The following is a 20107-nucleotide window of genomic DNA, read 5'->3' as shown; positions in this document are numbered from 1 at the left end:
CAAACTTTTAGATATGTATGTACTTATATTCAGTTCAATTATCTCCCTACATATTTTTGGGTCGTCTCTAATTTGGTACATAGGTTGTTTTTGCCGAAGTAACGTTTAATCGGCTTACAAGAATTGATTACTCGAGATCCGATAGAAGGATTGTTTTTTGGGTACCGCTGTTAATGAACAAAAACTTGTTTTAATTATTCTTAGTTTTGTCGGCAAAATAGTACCTAGTTTAATTTAGTGGGTTTCGTAATCTTTTTTATTAAATAAGCATTAGTTAATAAAATATAGAATCAGAAAGTGGATATTGGAAAGACTGACTAGGATGCACGTGTACTTACTCTCAAGATTTAATCAAGAGAACCCTAAGTAATTTATATGATTGACTTATTCTAACATTAACTACAGAGAAAAAATATAACTCCTTCCGATAATCTCTGTAAAGGTCACAATATAATATTTCTCATACATTTCTAAGATATAAAATATATCGAGTGAGATATTTCTGAGAACTTCGCCTTATTTTATTTATTCAGTAAACCAATCTTTGATGTTTTGACAGGCAGGTAAAAGTATTACGATATATTTTCAAGAATATCATGTTCGAAATGTCTTTATCTCAAAGTAAATGGTGATTATTTATGTATTTGATATCTTCCTAGTAATTGTTTCAATCTTCATTATATAGGAAGATACCTAGTTACATATTTTTATATTGCATTGGATTTGTTCTTTTTTCTTGTAAAAATCATTGTGTGCGAGAAAGTGACAGCCCGCAATTTTACTTGCATCCCGACAGAAGTACTCCACATCGGGATAAAAACAGCCTATGCTATTCTGATCAAACAAAATATATTACTACGACTAAGTTTTAATCAAATCCGCTAACAATTTCTGATATGGCGTGAAACTAGAAGTCGGACTTAGGAGTTAAATACGGAGTTGCTCGCATACCACAACCGCAAAGGTCTCACAATAGAAACATACATACATACATGAACACATACAATAATATATTAATATACCAGGCTCTCAGAACTCATGAAGATGTTCGCAGCACTTGTAACAGTTAGGTGTGAGCTCAAATTGAGTTATGCGCTGTCGTTGCTCCTCTATTGTCTCAGAGAGCCTGCGGTTTGAGCAATAGACGCTCAAATGTTCTGCAATATTGTGACATAATGAGGAGCGGAGATGTACCAACTTTATTAATATGAAGGTTTCTGCCCACTACACTGTAAGATGACGGTGCTAGGAGTGAGTTAGACACATAAAACAACCCATTGAACAGATTGACAGCGCTCTGTACCCGTATACATACCGTATAAGGCAAAATGCGTTTGATACCCGTATGCAAAACCTACCAAAATTAATAGAAATCGGTAACATTATCTTATGCGCATCAGTATTGAATAGATCTCCTGGATTTCGTTCCTAGCAAGGTTATGTTATAATATTACGGTGTGGTGGGCAGAAACCCTCAACCAAAAGCTTGTTTTCGTAACTCATAACTCATTATCAGATAAATTTAAAAAAAAAACGATAACTCATTAGGAGGCTGTAAGATTTATTAAGGAACGCGCAGCCTTATCTACACCTATTCCCTAAATTAAGAGATCACAGTTAATACATTCCCTAGTAATGGGCACTACGTGTCACGCGAACAGTAATTCGTTTGTATATAGGTCAAGGCCACGGCCCTATTCCAAGGGGTTGCACTCGAGCTCGCGTAGGGAGCATGGAATTTCACCCCTATAAGGTTGTGAAAACAACTATTTATCGAATTGGATTTGCAATAGTAGAGCCTCTTTGTCTTATCGGTTTTTGAAATGCCATTTATAGTTCGAAATTAAAATACGATTTTTTTATATCGATGCATAGATATTGTTGTATATTCTAGGTTATATAGAGGAAGCTAAAAGCCTTTAGATAAACTTAATTAACGAGACTGAACCTATATTTAGTAGTCTTAATAAAAAAAAGTAATTCCAACTGAGAATCTCCTTTTTAGTAAGTCTGTTAATAATATCCTATCATCACAAAAAAAATACTCCCCATATTTTGCGTAATGGCATAACATTTATGAATGGACGAAATAAATAATTCTGCAAAGAGTTCTCTGGACGGTTTATTTGTTATCCTCCATAACACAATTCCTTACGGCGACCACGTCATATATTTGTTTGTACCCATCTTTCCTTGGTCCGTGGTTTGTACGGAGATTTGTCGAGAAATCTTATCCAGCGTACATTTTACTCCAGCAAAAATAAGAATGAGGGAAATATATTTCCCGCGTATGCTTATTCAAACATATTATATTTGCCAAGAGGGATTTCAATTGGGAAGTATTTCTCAAATTCGAATTGCTTTCGTATTTTTTCGATCGGAAATCAAACGATTTTACATACTGACGTGCTTCTTCACATTATCAAAATCTAAATAATGCTTTTTAGCCGTTTCAAAATGAGGAAAGTGGGTAAAATAAGCACAAGTAATAAATAAATTAAAACATTTAATAAATCACTTTATTCGTAATAATTTATTTTCTTCTTTTTATCATAATTTGAAGAACACCATTTTATACTCTTTTCTGTTAGTTCATATATCTTTTAATTTTACAACATAGTTACTTAATTTACAACCATCATTAATACATCAATTTATAATAAATATAACCTAACTATCAATAAAATTGTATATTATTATAAATTGTAAACGGGACGACTTTATTTACGTTACATTTTATTTTTTGTTTATTATTCCGTTTTATTGTAATATCTAGAAATTAACAAGAAAAGATCAATAGAATTCCAAATTAGTAAGTTATTTTACATGAATGAATATTAATTCTTAAAATTTTAAATCAAGGTTAAACATTAACTACGAACGTAAGAAGTCCCGCTGTTTTCGATAACCTTAAAATCTATCTCACATGATTTTCATAAGTAGGTATTTATACATATGTTGGATTTGGATTCTTTGTATAGTAGATACAAATAAAAGGCTTTGGCACAATAATTATATCAATAAGAAAACTCGGCATATTCATCTAACTACTATAAACTGCATTATTATAACAGAATGCTGTAGGTAGCTTTGAAAAAGGGAAAATTATCAAAATTAATACAAAAAATATTCAGTCTTTAAACAGTTCTTTGGCTCTTTCAACTGTTGGCAAGTTAGTTCCAAGCTACATAAGTACAATAATCTAGAAAATAGACCCAACACAATAGTAAGTTCTCTTCTTAAACTACGGTTTTATTTTTTGTTTTTATACCTATCTACTTGGTGTTCCATTTAATGACAATTTCACGTCATCTACTTATGCTCACAAAAATATATTATAGTATATCAAGTTGTGTTCTGGTCACTACTGAATATAAGTATCTGGAAGTGCCGTTAATATATTTCTTCTACTATCTCGTGTATTTAGAATTTAGCTTTCTATATTGACTTACTTACACGATAAAATTGAAATTAGACAATGTACAGTTCAAGACTTACATTAGAAAAATTACTTTTCACCACACACAAACTACCGAATAGCTAAAAGTATCTTAAGTATAATTTCGTAATATTCATAAATACCCTTTCTATACATCAATGATTTGAGAGGTTCAGAACTACTGAGACAGATACACCTCAAGAACTGTATGTACAGAGTGATGACGTCAATGTCCTGATGGCTATGTACAGCATGATGCGATGCGCGATATGTCGGGAGCGTCGGCGCGGACGGGCGGCGGCCGGGGCGCGGGCTGCTCGAGGCGCGCTCAGATCGCGGGCAGCAGCGGGCTCGGCGAGCGCGGCAGCCGCCGCACGCTGCCGCTCCACGCCTCCCCCATCATATCCTCGTCTCCCTGCACACGCGCACTCGACATACTCTCAGCGTCACACTCCTCAACTTCCCAACTCTGAGAGCGAGATGTTTCATTCGTTTTACTATGAGTAGGGCAGCTAGGACTAGGACGCCACTACCACGGTAGAGAAAATATGCGTTACAACGTTTCTCATCCTGGTCATGCATTCAGCTCGCAGGCAATCTTAGTCTACGACTCGCGGGGTCTAGGGAGTTGACGTGCGGGATTGTGCGAGTGAGTTAAACCACGTATTACGGTGTCAACACTTACATATAAGAAGTAATTACCATCATCGTGTGAGGCGCAGGCGCGGAGTGCGCCGGCGCCGGGGGGGCGGGAGGGGCCATCGGCGGCGGCGGCGCGGGAGGGGGTTCGGGCGATACTGCCGCTGGCGAGAACGACGCTGGTGCTAAAGGCGATTGAGCTACAACGACAAAAACAAAAGAATATCAAGAAATCAGTCTTCGATAAGTGCCTATTTCTACTTCCATCTTCGTAAGCTCTTACCAGCAGCAGTCAAGGCCAGTACGAACTGACTCCAGTGCACGCAGCAGCCGCAGCACAGCTGCAACGCCGCCCTGCGCAGAGCTCGATGCAGAGCCATGAACAACAGCGGATTGACCGCGGCGTGCACGTACGAGATATGTAGAGTGATTTGGAAATACATCTGGAACCAAAATAAAACAGTCAGGTTTCATTTTGCACGGACGTTGGGGACATTCACGTTCATTTCGGAATGTAGGAGAGAGTTGACTGTGGATTTCCTAGTATTACTTCCAAAATAGTTTTCGTCTATTCCGTATTATATAGTTATGAGCAAACTTTTGGAAAAATTATAAAAAAAAGACGATAGTAATGTAATGTTATCTTAAGGTCCTTACTTCATAAGCTATATGCGACGTCAAAGCCGGGTGGTGCAGCAATGTGATGAGGAACAAAGGCCCCCAGAACAGCACATACGCCGCGGTGATGACCAGGAACATGCGGACCCTTCGGACCCCCTCCCGTTCCACCCGGGCCAGGTACCCTCGGAGCCGACGCCCCCCTCCCAGAGGCAGGTTATTACTCCCTGACGGACGACATTGACCGTCTGACAGTGTGCCATCCACAGTCTGAGCAAGAAGAACTTACTTTAGAACATGAACTTAGGGTATGTTGCTCGCAGTCAAGCCTAAGTTTCGAAAAGCCAATTGATTTGAAGATAAAATTCTAAAGTAGTCTGATCAAAGAATTTAAAAGTATAAAAAAATAGCCAATACAATTTAGAAGTCTCGAGATTAAGTAAATAGATTAAAATTTATCAGCTTTGAAACAGTATTGAAAAAGACTTTCATAACATAGATTCGAGTAATATTGATGGAAAAAACAGTTTTTATATTGAAAATTGATCAACGGAGACACACAGCAAGACAGATCAAACAGAACAAAGTACAGTAGCTGGAAATGCCATTGCCTAAGGACTACTAGATGAGACAAGCATGCATCACACTCCTTACCCTGGGTCCGACGCTGTTGGGCAGGTTATCCATCCGCCTGTTGTCACCTGCCATGCTGACAAGCGTGGTCACTAAACCAGCTACTCGTACTGCTTCTACGTTAGCCTGCATGCGATAAGATTTAAATTTATCGAATACTTAAATCTGAACCGCACTTTGGCAACGGCAAGCATTGAGCGTGGTTTGTTGTTTACAATTTGTATAGACGGTGCACTTCTAAGCGATCGTCCATTCCGAGTGGGGCCATTCCGAAAATTTAAATCTTATTTGCGGTACACCAAGAGGAATATTGGCAAGGTACCAACAAAAATTCCTATACCGGCCAACGTACGACTAGGATATATGCACAATATTGTACAGCGACTTGGAATTATGCGGATGACTTCGTGAGTTTCAACGAGTTTTGGAGCGCTCTAGCTCTGCGTCTCTCGCAACTGTGAACTGCAATACACTACGGAACTGGTTACATGTCATTCAAAACAACTGCTCTAGCTAGTACCATCTCTCACAAAGCCGTGGGTGACATGTCATGGGTACAAATACTTCGCAATCAAATGATGATCATGGAGAAGTTGGTTTTGTGAGTATGGGATGATGCAAACAATGTAAACAAAGCATTACTTTTTATTATTACTCCTCGTGAAACTAACCTCTCCATGCCATCTGTTATAGGGTCCCGAGAGTGTTCGTCGAGTGTTGTGTGATTAATGATATACAAACCTTCGTGAGATCCCGGTGGAGCTTTTTCAAGTGGAAAAGTGTCAATCCGATGCAGACAGCGTTAACGCCTATCCAGAGAGCGTTTAGTACGTAATGCCTGAAGGGTCCTCGAACCAGTGGGCACGACGGCGCCGGCCCGTAAGACCCGTAAGAGCCCGCGCTGGCAGCCAAAGCCCCAGATAAGAACGTAGGCCCGAGATTTATCGTTATAGACGCGAACCAAATCATGAATGTTCCGAAAAGGACGCACTGCAACAAAACGGAAATTCAATTTCAAGTTTTTGGTTGACACAATTTGAAAATACGCCGACAACTTCATTTGTAATATCGTCGGAATTATGAAAAGAAAGGACGTACTTTATCTCTGACAATTTTGAAATTTTCTCCTCGGGCAAATTAAAGTTACGGCAGTGGTCGTAAAGGGAACGGCTAGATAATATTTTACCTGTGGGCTGTCCATCAGTAATGGGGCTGATAAATCAGCTTGCTCTTCCTCATTTTCGGGGAAAATTGGGCTATCATTGAGCACTGTAGTAAGCATGTTCACTGTTGACACCGTCACCTGAAATATTCTACACATTAGTCAAGATTTAATAAAACAATACTGTTCCGTTTTCAACAACGTACCTACGGTTTTTGTTTCAACTGGCTATATAAAAGTTCGTCTAATGTATTTTGGAGTAAAGGATTATATTTCGAATGTATTTTTTGTATTTCCCGTTAGCCAAAAATGTATAGGTTTAACAAAAGCATAGATTCAAATTACTTCAAACAGAAATATGTATTAGTAAAAATATATTTCCCTAAGAACACCTAAAGTTTTATCTAATCTACGTAATAATTCGAGAAAACCAGACGCATTAGTTAACAAACAGTCCAACTATTCTACTTATAAGTTTCTATCAAAATTAAGCATCGAAGATTATTCTCAGCTTTTTCTCGTCCTTCTCAACTGAGCTAAAATGGCGATAAATCAGTTTTATGTGCCAACTGCCTTCAGTCTCGAACAATGGTACTTTTGTAAAGAAGATCTGATACCTTATGCATTCCATTGATGATCATCCGACTTTGATGACACTTAACTTCAGTGTTTTTGTTACAAAGACTTTTCGAAAACTCGTTTGGTGAATTTGGGACAGTTATGTTTTAGCCAAAAATATTTTTTTGTTTTGGTAAAGGGACAATTTTAAGACATTTGAATTTATCTTTAAAACAAGTTTAATTTCATTCTACTTAGTGTTTTTTTTTTTTTCAAAAATAAGTCTAAAGATTTGTTTCAAGTTTTTAACCGTTCGACAGATTAAAATAAACACTGGCTAAAGTTCTATGGAATTTACATGTCCGCATTACATAACATTGCATAATAATCTGGGACCCCAAGAGCCAAAAGTGATAAAAATGCTTCCTTGCATGCTATTTTCGCCAATTCGTGTCACTGATAACATACAGAACATTTATAATGATAAAAAGTTATGGTCAATGAATACAGAATGGCTCATATAAGTTAATGGGGCCACATGGTCGCCTGGTCGAGTCATGGACCATTAATCGAGATAATCATTTCCACGCAAACATTTCCACAAATACCAGCTACCAATGAGAATCGTTCGCATCTAAATGTGAAAGTTTACGTAAAACGAAACGTAATAATACATTATTGATTCTGATGGAATTAGGTATCTGCCGTATCTTTTTTGGGTAAATTAGTATAATTTTATCCTGAAAAAGGGTTTTTAAGCCCAACCTTGACTGAAATTATCGTTTTTTAAAATAGGAACGTGATTTGTTTTGCTTATTTCCGTTCCAATTTACGGGAGATTATCGTTAGTAATTTATTTAATTCGATTAAGTCTTACCATAAATTACTACGCTATGCATCATAAGGAATTTCCCAAAAAGATGATCACCTGTGTGTTTATAACACTACGTCACTCCCAATATATTTAATATCACTGCCCTCTAATAAAGTATTGCAAAAAAAACTCTCGTAAACGTGCCCCTACATACCTACATAAGGCATAGGTCACACCGCCCCAGAAAATCCAGCTTGCATTTTTGTGCAATGTTTTTAAAAAAATGCTGACTAACCGTGGCACAAATTCAACGGACCAAAAAAACAGCTGATAGTGACAGTGTGTTATACTCCTATGGTCTGTTTAATTCCTAACGGTCGGTCGGTTGGTCGGTTTTACATTGTGTTGGCTCATCCACGCTGACGCGTTGAAATTGCATGGCGGACGTGTGACCGAAGGCTGTCACGTCGAGAGAGAAAACACAAATAGATGGGATTATTTTCTATATTAAGGCAGGCGTAATGATGACTGTTTGTGAGTGGACGGTATTACGTGTTATTTGCTGTGGAGCTGTGGATAAACATTAATTTCTTTCGGATCGATATGGACTACTTAGGTCCATGTCTTACTTCTAAAAAGCACTCCTTGAAACGGTGAAATTAGCTATTGGCGTTTCGTAAAAACCTGTAATAGGTGTATATGAAATAAAAACCTTTGAAGTACTTACCTACATAATTTGCAAGAAAAGAAAGGGATATTATAAATTGCATATCAAATAAATAATCGCCTATCAATTAATACTCATCATTTATATTCTTTTTTACATCAAATAACTTAGTTCACTACAAATAAACTAAATGTTTAACAACACTCAAACTGCAGATAATTCGAAATTATACATCAATATGACATTGTTTTTTTTATTATAATGCAATACACTTAAATTTATTCTTGTACAAAAATACTACATACATAGCATTAATACTGACTGCACAGCAAATTTTCCATATTTCATAGCAAAATAACTATCCCAGTCGCATATTAACCAGTAAGTACAACAAAACCTGTTCATCATATTTGTCTTAATTTTCAAGAAGCCATGCTCGACAAATTAAATGATTATTATAACAAAAAAATCCTGTCACATTGCATTATTTCTAAAAACAGAACAAATTAACTGAAAAAGGTTCGTGGCTTCGCGCGCTTTTTCGTCACTGGAGTGCAGAGTGGCGCGAGTGAGTAAGATAGAGTTCAATTAAAAAATATTGTATTAAAAATTGAAGCTAGTAACGAAAACAAATCGCTGCAAAACCGACTCCACGTAGTCTTGTCTGCCCTACCCCTAGAGTGCAATTCAAAACCGCGTAGGCGCGGAGGGGCGAGGCGGCCTGCGAGCTGAGGAGCAGGTAATTTTAACGCTCGCCAACGCGGTTGAGGCTGGCCGGCTCGGCCGGCCAGTAAGCCGAAGCTGCGGTGGTGAGCGTGAAAATCATCTGCGACGATAAGCTCGCATTTGACCGCCGGAGCCACGAAGCGCCGGAGCCGTGACAGAAGTGATGCTTGCTGCATGTTGCATGCTTACTTCCATGTTGCATGCCTGGTTACATGCTGCATGCCTGCTTTCATGCTTCAGGCTTGTTTGCATGCTTCTTACAGGAAAATAAAAATTCCAAAACTATGCCAAAAGATGATTCTGACTATAAACATTCTGAAATATGATATTATAGTAGTAGCCTTTTAATGACTACTTATATGAAATGTATGCCAAAAGGAAATACTGACAATGACTGACAATGCACCAGCCCTATTTTTTTAAAGAACTATAGTATGTATATGCAAGCATATCATCGGACTTGCGATCCGACTCAAGTACGTGGCGCCAGCTGCAGAAGCTAAAAATGTTGCCTATTATTATTAGGGCAAAAAAGGAAACGTGTACGCCCCGCGAAAGCAAGACGCGCTTTAATAATTCAATAAATTACAATTTTGTATTTAATTTTATATTTTTTTGCTGGTCTCATTATGCCGTAATTAATAAATAATAAGATGACTGAGACAAATAAAATGCTGTTTCATTCTGAAAAACTGCTGTAAATAATATAAAAATAGAAGCTATATGTATTGTACGCTCATTTTATTATGTTAATCGACTCGCCAACGCACCACCACACAGGTCGACAGTCTGACAACGACTGACTCCCCACCGCTCGATCCGGTATTTATAACCGAGTGACGTATGCGCACGAGGCGTCATAATAATGACATAACCTATACAATGATGCACATGTACCTGCATACACTACATCTCTCCCTTGTTGTTTTGATTTTAACCTTGTTTCAAAAAGTACAACAATCAAACTCATAAATATTTTGGTAATTTCTTAAAGATCTATCAAACACCTGCAGCACAACAAAACCACGCTATCAGATCAGTCCACCGATCACACTGCCATCAAACTGATTTACTTTGTTCCGTTTCCATTTCATTTCCCTTTCCATTTAAGGAGACGACAGATATCGGTGATACTGCGGGACACTACATCCCTTCCCTTGTGAAATAAACATAAATAAAAATCCGTCCCTTTGCAGACGGTAACATACCAGCATCTGCTTCAGGCTCAACAAGACAAATTCGTAGCAGTGATATCAGGCCGGCAAGTTTAACTTCAGGTTTTGTAGCCGCTGTTCCGGCCCTGTATTATATCTACACTAGAGATGATCCGTCCATTTGGCAGACATCCCGCCAATCAGTCCATGTGAAATCAAGCAAATCTCAAATATTGCTGTACCTTCAGATAATGAGCACTCATCTTGCTTGGTTCGACTTCACTTAAAACTGATACAGAATGCATTGTTCCAAGGTAAAAGATCGGCATTAGGGTACCTCATCAATGCTTTTCACTCATTTAAAACCGTACGAGCCGTACGAGGAAAGTAATCACATAAGATCGTCCCAATTGAATGGTGACCTAGATGGACTGTTTCCAATTTGATGATGACCATATACTTTGTCACCCATTTAATGGTGACCACATACTTTGTCTCCAATTTAATGGTGACTCCATACTTTGTCACCCATTTAATGGTGACCACATACTTTGTCTCCAATTTAATGGTTTAAATTGTAGTTCTATGTACGAGTTAAGTACTTTGTGTGCCTTGTAAGCAAGAGAATGCTAACTCAACTAATTTTGGTAATATGTAGTTTTTAATTTGAGAGTGGAATATCAAAGCCTATCATTATCTCAGCAATGTAACAAACAATCTGGTCTTCAACCCTATTGATCAGCGCTGGTACTTTGCACGTTTCTGCTAGTACACTCGCTGAAATTCATAATACCCTACATCAATGTATGTCCAATATCTAGTCAAGAAACTGTAAGCTTCTTAGCATTCAACACCCAACATATGAATACCTTACTGCATATAATAGTGCGATAGGAATACTTATATTTCGGTTAGGCATCCAAGAACACTATTATCACCGGACATTGCGTTCTGTAATGTTTGTTTGCTTTTCCTAATGTGGTTTTCAAAAATTTAAGTAGTCAAAGAATTATTATGCTTTGATGGTAAGCTTTTTAGTTTCATGGTTACATATTGATTATAACGAAGGTGTAAAGTAACATTACGAATCAGATTTTAACTAATTAGAACCATATTATGCAACGAACGCACTTTAACAGGTGTCACTAACTTTGCACTATATATTTTGAAGCTGTGACATTCTGCATCACCATAAAATAGAAGAGTCCCTGACCCTCAACTCATGCTCTTCTTCCTTTCAACAAGGTGACAGCAGCTCACAAACAGTTTTCTAGTCGATGCAATTTTCCTTTTGCAAAACAACCGCTAACCTTTCTAAAACATTTGTCTACACATAGATAAATGTGGGATTCTAATTCTATATCTCAATTTCATGACCGCGTATAGGTAACGTAATATTTTTTTTTTTTTATGTAAGTATAGTTGGCTGCATAAGTATGTTTATAGTTTCGTTCAAAAGCGCTTACCCTTTATTGCAGCTGACTTTATCTACGTTGTTTTAGTTAGACAACCAGAATATAAAAATATTATTATCTTTTATAGGGACAGCACCCAAGTAAATTTTTAAACGATTTGGTGACTAAGGGCAATTTTACTTCCTATACTTTAAGGAACACTTACTCAGATTATATATTGCAGTAGGACTTAGGAACTTAATAATATTTTAGTTATTATTAACCAAATGTCGACGCAACTGTGTAGTTTAACTAGCACAAAAGAGTAATAAATGTCGATAAATGTAAATAGTGATAAAGTTCTTTACCTCTCGTGCGAGTCCAATTGTCTTACGGTAACCTAAGATTGGTGTTCTAAGATCAATTATTATTTTGTTGGACACAAGACATTATTTTGTTAATAGATATCCATCCCACCACCCATATGGATCTTATCTTATGGGATGGGTTGAGGAAATTACACAACTTTATATTACAAGTAGGTGTGCACTTCAAGAATATATTAATGTGATGATTTATTAACTTGAGATCAATAAATGGATTCTATTTCATATACGTTCATATATGGTTATGTTATTCGCCCCTATGGAAGCATATTCTTCCACAACTCTCAATGTACTTATACTGCTTATTGGTACTGCAATACTGTAAAACATAATTTGCAAATAACAATATTATAATGAGGGCCACTTTGTTAAACTATTTGTAAACACCAATGTAAATCAATAAAAAAGAGGCTACCCAACTAACAATTTAACGTCGTTTAAAAGTTTAATAAACGTTATCTTAATTCCATCGATCGTAATACCTAAGTCGCACTTACGTTATAATAACGTTTACTAAACGCGAAAATGGCCCCAGTTATATGACCAACATTGTCGTATAACGGACATACAAAAGTCACAAGCTGACTTCGTTAAGTCATTCAAAAGTCGTATGAACGTTATGGCATTACCACTTTCGTCGCGCAGAAGTCGCATCATAACTTTACAACGGCTTGTTTGTTGTATTGTCGTCATAAGGGCGTTTTTGAATGATTAAAACGTTTTATTTGAGTCAAGGAACAACACCTGTAAAACTTATTCATTTTTCTTGATAGTGACACGGGGTTTGTGGTTTTGTAATAAAAAATTACAAGGAAATAAAGGGTGTTGAGTGTTATTTAACTTATATTTATATATCTCGCTAATAAATGTATCTGTCTCTCATGCCGTTTAGTTCGACTTGGTATTAAAGTTTTATGATACTATACCTATATGTATTTATTTCAGATTTTCATGCCCCCTCGCAATTTTGTGTTTTAAGGATTATATTTTTATTAATAAAAATATTTTTATTTCTAAAAATGTAGGACATTGTTGCTTTTGTCACACACCTATCTCTTTACGACGTTTTAAAGACATAAAGTCGTATTAAGGTTATTTCAAGACCATGCAATACGCCATGACAGCTAGTTATCCAAGGATCCATTAAGGAAATCTCGATTTACTTTCCTTTTGAAAGTTCCACTACGTTTAAGTCTACTCCACATTTTTTTTGCTTCAATTTTTCGTAGTAAACTTAATTAAATATTCCGTAAATAGAGCGGACTAGCCGTTTTACAGTCAAAACTGACTTAAATGCGACTACAAGTTTGATTAAAGTTAGGGCATGACATTAAACGTACATCATGTAATATATATGTTATATTTGAGTATTAAATAAACAACCAAGTCATTTAAGAGTCTCCAATTGACCGCTGTAAAACAGGATCGTGATCGTTATATAAACGTCACTGTGAAAACGTTTATACAACTGCTACATTACATAGATGTCATATAAAGGTTTTCAAAGACCTAATTTGGTCAGTTCAAAACGTTTAATAGACTATAACGTTAGTGTGACTATTGCGTTGTCGTAAAAACGTTTTAGCTAAGACTGTAATATAACGTCGTTTAGTTTAGTCTTATCAACGTTGCTAAGACCAGCTTATTATGACATATTCGTCGCACCACTAATAAGTTAAATCAAAGACGTCTACAGGACCTAGTAGTCATCTCACTATCATTATAAGACTGCTATCCAACTTTATGTCGTATAAGTTAAACCTTATATGACGTTTTTGTTTGTTGGGTAAGATACCAATTAAAATTCATTCAAGCCTGAATCTTGAAGGTTTTAAAAGCACACGCAATCATCAACTTTTGAGAACTTGATTGCAACAATCATCCATGAGCTAATCATCATTAGACAGTTCCCAGAGTAAGTATCTACATTGGAACTCCTTCCAGGTATCATCCTTAAAAGATTTTTTGTCACAGATGAGAAGGCCCAGTTGGGTAAATGATGATGATGTCCTCCTAGCCGATTATCGGCTACGGCGGCTGTACTCACGTAAGGGGATTAGCCAACTGCGCAGGACATATTATAGTGCACAAGCATTTGCGCAGACACAGGTGCACTCACTGTTCCTTCACTCTCATAACCCGATGGGACGGCAATCCGACACGACCGGAAAGAGATCAGGCGCAGGACCGACATTTACGTGCTTTCCGATGCACGGGTGTATCAATCACCAACTTCCAGGCCCGACCCGGGAATCGAACCCGAGACCTCGTGCTCAGCAGCCGCGCTTGCGACAGCTAGACCAACGAGGCAGTTGGGTAGATAAAGTAGCATTGTCAAATAAATCACAGATTGCTCCAATGCTTAGTTCCATATTCTTTTGATCTAAGAGTTTTATATCAACCTAAAGTACTGAAATTACAATTGTGAGCTAGCATGTTTACCAAAGATTCTATCTATTGAATACCAAAATTTTGATCCACATTTTCCAGCTAGTATTGCTGCTTGTATGCTGTTCTACTGTTCTGTATCTTCTGGAATATCTCTGTTGTATAACAACCTCTTTAATACAGCAAAATAAAGTAAAAGTATTGAAATTATACCTAGGGTGACTGAGCAACTGTTATAATTAACACTATTATGGGTAGGCAACCCACTAGAGGTGTTGATGGACTTGGATGTTGTGCATAGGTGAATACATACCAGTATAGCTGGGCGAGTTCTTCAACATCCATGGCCAACCCACTACGGTCCCTCAATGTGCTGTTTGTTTAACTAGATACCTAGCACATGTTTGTCATTTGTAGAACCGTTGAGTATATAACCCACCAGTTTGTTCTTGTAATATCCTCTATATTGCAAGCACTTGAATTAAGTTAGTTAAGTACCAGAACAATATAGCAGGTATAAGTTGTTGACTAGACTCTGAGAAGTTAAGTTTGGAAGCTTTTTATGATCCAAATCACCGGGCACAGAAAATATAAAAATTATCAAGATTTACTATTTAGTTGGTGCAGTAGTTGACAACTATCGCCAGATAATTTATGCGTGTACAGTCAATTGAATGACCAGTAGACGTTCACTACCGTTAACTGTCAAGCTGTCACTTTAATGACCAGTAGATATAGACTACTGCCAACTGTCAAGCTGTCAATTTAATGACCAGTAGATATAGACTACTGCCACCTGTCAAGCTGTCAATTTAATGACCAGTAGATATAGACTACTGCCAACTGTCAAGCTGTCAATTTAATGACCAGTAGATATAGACCACTGCCAACTGTCAAGCTGTCAATTTAATGACCAGTAGATATAGACTACTGCCAACTGCCAAGCTGTCAATTTAATGACCAGTAGATATACACTACTGCCAACCATCAAGCTGTCAATTCAATGCCCAGTAGATATAGACTACTGCCAACAATCAGGCTGTCAATTTAATGACCAGTAGAAACACACTACTGCCAACTGCCAAGCTGTCAATCTAATGACCAGTAGATACACGCTACTGCCAACTGCCAAGCTGTCAATCTAATGACCAGTAGATATACACTACTGCTAACCGTCAAGCTGTCAATTTAATGACCAGCAGATTTTTGGAATAGAATAGGTCTTTTTTTGCTTAGAATGCAGGCACTTACAAAATAGGATTGTAAACAACATAATAAGATCCGTGTACATTCCGCCTTGTTGGCATGCAAGCACAACAATTATTAAACACAATTGATTATAAGGCAAATAGCTTATTGTAGTATATCCTCTAGGAAATCCCACCACTGCTAAAGTCGTCTTGACGACAATTCAACAACCAGCAACTTTATATTGCTTCCAATAAATGTCTATTATTGAATAAACTTTGATGCAGGTTTAAGAATGAGTAAACTGATCACTAAGTAATGATTTTGTATTATAAATTACTCATTTGATAAATATTAACACCTGCAATAAATATTGCTACTTCCATTAGAATTGTAACAAGGTAAACTTAAACAAAGAATTACGTAAAAAGGTTAAAATTTGTTTGCAATTCGGGTGATACATACATGAACATAAAAGTTATGTGTACTTTGTCATTCTACTCTCTTCCCTTCCTTCTTTCCTTTTGCTCTTTTTAATATGATTGAATATTAACATCGGTCAGAGGTTACTTGTTGTCAAAGCTTATTTAGCATACATTAATTTGGTATAGGCATGAATAGGACAAATTATTTAGTATAACCTTGTATATCAAATATTTTTCTGGATCACAGAACTAATAGGTAGTTCAAAATTATAAAAATTAGATAATAGGTAACTGTTGGTCCAAACACTCACGGTTTTATCCTCGTCGCCAATGTATTGTACGCTCATTTTATTATGTTAATCGACTCGCCAACGCACCACCACACAGGTCGACAGTCTGACAACGACTGACTCCCCACCGCTCGATCCGGTATTTATAACCGAGTGACGTATGCGCACGAGGCGTCATAATAATGACATAACCTATACAATGATGCACATGTACCTGCATACACTACACTATATTTAAAAGAAAAAGAGTTAACATGTATAATGTGCATTAAGATTATTAGCTGTGCATTGATGAAAAAGCTTTTGCTTTAGGAAAAATCGCTGTACGCTGCGAAAATAAATTGTAGTGTGTTTAGTGATATTTTGAGTTGAATATTTTGCTGTGCAATCAGTAATTTTGATGGGAATTCGGAATCTTATTGCATAGAAAAAGGATATTTTTTGATTTGCGTTTAAATACTACCCGAAAAGAAAGAATGAATGCTATGTCTTACATTGACTACCGAACGCACACATATACAAAATGTATATGCCACGAAGATACACTTCCTTTTCCTTTAAAATGGCCATTACTTTGAAGTCAACTTTACATTTACTTTATATATATAAAACGTCACTTACCAGAAGTAAAAAGGCGGTTTCTACCAAGGAACATTTGTAGACGGGTTGACAGCGGAATACGGCAATGCCTAGAGGCAACAAGATGGCTGCCCGCGCTAGGTCCACTATCGCTTGGTGAAATAGTAGACCGTGAGACCACCTGCGACAAAATAACGAGTTAAAATATTTTAATACAATATGGTTTTAAAAATCTCACTAAAGCTATGACACTAATAGTCGAACTAGTAGCCGTTTTATTAAGACTCAATTCATTCTGCTGCTTTTTGAGAAAAGCCTCAAAGAATAGACGTCAAATATATTTTCTAAAAGGGACCGTTAAATGATGTAGAATTGCAAAATTCATCATTACACAGAATTATTTTAATTGTGCACAATCTCTTACGTATTTGGATTCTAAGGGTAATCGTACACTTATATACCTATTATAATCCACAACGTACATTACAAAATTAAATTATAAATTTAAAAAAACCCCCGACCCAAAAAAAGTACGCAATAATTATGACAAAAGGTTAAAAACGGTAAACCCTATAAAAAGCAAAAAATAACTTTTAACACTACGTAAACTAAATTTTGTCGTGTCGGGGGACCGCTCTAATTCATTACTTTAGATACGTGTTTTTTTTTAAACGAATGTTGTAATTAGGTAAGTATCATTTGATTTATGTAAGTATTTATGAAGGTAAAAAGCGGTCCCCCGACACGTCAAAATTTAGTTTACGTAGTGTTAAAAGTTATTTTTTGCTTTTTATAGGGTTTAGCGTTTTTAACCTTTTGTCATAATTATTGCGTACTTTTTTTGGGTCGGGGATTTTTTTAAATTTATAATTTTATTTTATTTCATGCTTTTTAAAGGAGCTCCTTAATTTTTCCTTCTTTCATTTAATTTATTTTATCTTAAGATGGGGTCGCTATATGCGATCTCGGCCAAAGGAAGCTGTTTAACAATCCTCATGACAAACTGGCTCTGGGAGAATTGCACAGATTGAGAAACAATAAAGATTAACCTTTGGACATTCTAGATTTTCAGCAAAAATATAAATCGGTTTATCCGTTCCATTCCAGCATTCCAGGGTTTCATTCGCCACATCCCATTTCCAGCATCAGGTTCTCGTCAATCAGAAACATGAAGAGAACTCGTCAAGACAAATTCAACGAGCCCAAACTCGATGGGTTTACTAAAAGGCAGTTCAGGGTTACGTCTCCTACCTTCGTGCCCTAACAGCAGACCAGCTCAGTGGTTCCAAAAGACATTAGTGTTTCAAATTTCAGATCCCACATATACTTGCAAGTAAACTGAGCGTGTAACATTCCTATCACACCTATCAAACGAGCTGATGACCTTGAAGACCTGAACCGATTTCCACCAAACATAGCTAAGAACACTCCCGACTGACATACCTTTTAAACAAAAAAAACCGCATTACAATCGGATCATCCGTTTGGGAGCTACGATGCCACATACACACACACACACACACACACACACACAGAGACACGTCAAACTTATAACACCCCGTCGTTTTTGCGTCGGGGGTTAAAAAGCTAAACCATAGAAATATCATATAACATATTGTTAATCAAATATTCAGTTCAGGCATACCCTTTGTAATAAGACCGGCACGCTGAATGAACACTTAATGGAATAGTGTTAGCACTAAATTGAATCATCTAGTGTAACACCTATTTCAGGTAACTGACAGACTTAATTGAATAGCAATCTTGGAGCGAATAGGTTCTCATTGTACTTGCTAACATGTTTGTTCCATAGGTAGTTCTAAGTTGTTCCATAAAACCCCATATGTATAACATGGCGGAACTATAAGGGTTCTTAGTTTTTTAGTCCTAAAATAGACCTTAGACATATAGAATGGATACTTGCAAGAAAAATGGCCATTTAAATTCTTCTGTGAATGTTTTCTTTCAGTTGAATGGTTCTAAATCAATTGGTATAGATATTACACCTACAAAGGTAATCTAAAATGTGTTGGCGATTGACACGTAAACTATAATAATAATTATAGTTGCTCTGTATAAAGTCAATCACAAAAAAATTGGTCAACCTCAACCATATGATGCTTAAATAAATTTAAAATTACGGACACCATTTACGAATTTAACTCTACTACAAGTGACATAGAGTTTGCTTTCCCACGTAACAACACATTCCAAATATTGGTTCAAATACTCCAACAGAACTACCAACATTATGGCCAACGTTCCTCATGACGTAAACGTTATAATTCATCCTGTCAAGAAACAGGTACGTAACATCGATAAGCGATTTATCAATCATACAATGTGTCGCATACTTAGGACCCGAGGGCTGGGGTCGGAGGGTCGGAGGGGAATTTTTCTTCGAATCTGTGACGTAAATAATATATTGCAGGCGATTGTGGGTATTTTTAGATTAGGAAGGAATAGTTTCTGTTTTTTCAAAAGTTTCTCTGAAAATACATTAGAGAAATAAAACTTCTCTGGTGACCTCAGACAAAGTAGAAATAAATATCGATTTAGATGGTACTTACAAAGACTTTAAAATTATTCAACGAGCCCAATTCCGAGCCCTTTTCCCAACTATGTTGGGTCGGCTTCCAGTCTAACCGGATGTAGCTGAGTACCAGTGCTATACAAGGATACATAAACATAAACACCTATTTTTAATCGCCATCCGGTTCCAATAACATTTTCCTATCCATTTATCTAGAGGTAATATTCAATAAACAATGTTTCAATAAAACACCAAGTAGGCACATTATCGTAATAAAACGCTACAATGTAAAACATTTACAACATACGAGTGTACCTCTAAAATTCAAAACATTTTATGATCAACATGTGGCAACTTTAACTTGGCCATTTTACTGGCAACACTGTAACCAACAATACTGTTCACCTTTCCTAACTAAATGTTGTTAAAACTAGTTTTATGACCAACAATGTTGGACTGTTTATTATCATATTAGTCACTTGTTGCCAATTAGATATTGAAGTTTGATAACATT

At 36.7% G+C, this 20107-nt stretch overlaps 1 protein-coding gene across 1 annotated transcript in view; it reads right to left on the bottom strand.

The window, feature by feature from the left end:
• Positions 1-2717: 2717 nt before the first annotated feature.
• The window catches only part of LOC124630669, a 22601-nt gene continuing 5211 nt past the window's right edge, over positions 2718-20107 (bottom strand). The window contains exons 3-10 of the mRNA XM_047164634.1: positions 17103-17241; positions 6516-6632; positions 6071-6319; positions 5351-5455; positions 4736-4966; positions 4362-4521; positions 4142-4278; positions 2718-3908 (exon numbers count right to left, since the gene is read on the bottom strand). Of these exons, the coding sequence (XP_047020590.1) occupies positions 3768-3908; positions 4142-4278; positions 4362-4521; positions 4736-4966; positions 5351-5455; positions 6071-6319; positions 6516-6632; positions 17103-17241 (1279 nt within the window). The 3' untranslated portion in view covers positions 2718-3767. The remainder of the gene's footprint in view (positions 3909-4141; positions 4279-4361; positions 4522-4735; positions 4967-5350; positions 5456-6070; positions 6320-6515; positions 6633-17102; positions 17242-20107) is intronic.

This window comes from Helicoverpa zea, chromosome 5, assembly GCF_022581195.2.
Source record: "Helicoverpa zea isolate HzStark_Cry1AcR chromosome 5, ilHelZeax1.1, whole genome shotgun sequence".
In the NCBI taxonomy this organism is placed as follows: domain Eukaryota; kingdom Metazoa; phylum Arthropoda; class Insecta; order Lepidoptera; family Noctuidae; genus Helicoverpa; species Helicoverpa zea.
This window is presented reverse-complemented; position numbering and strand designations above follow the sequence as displayed.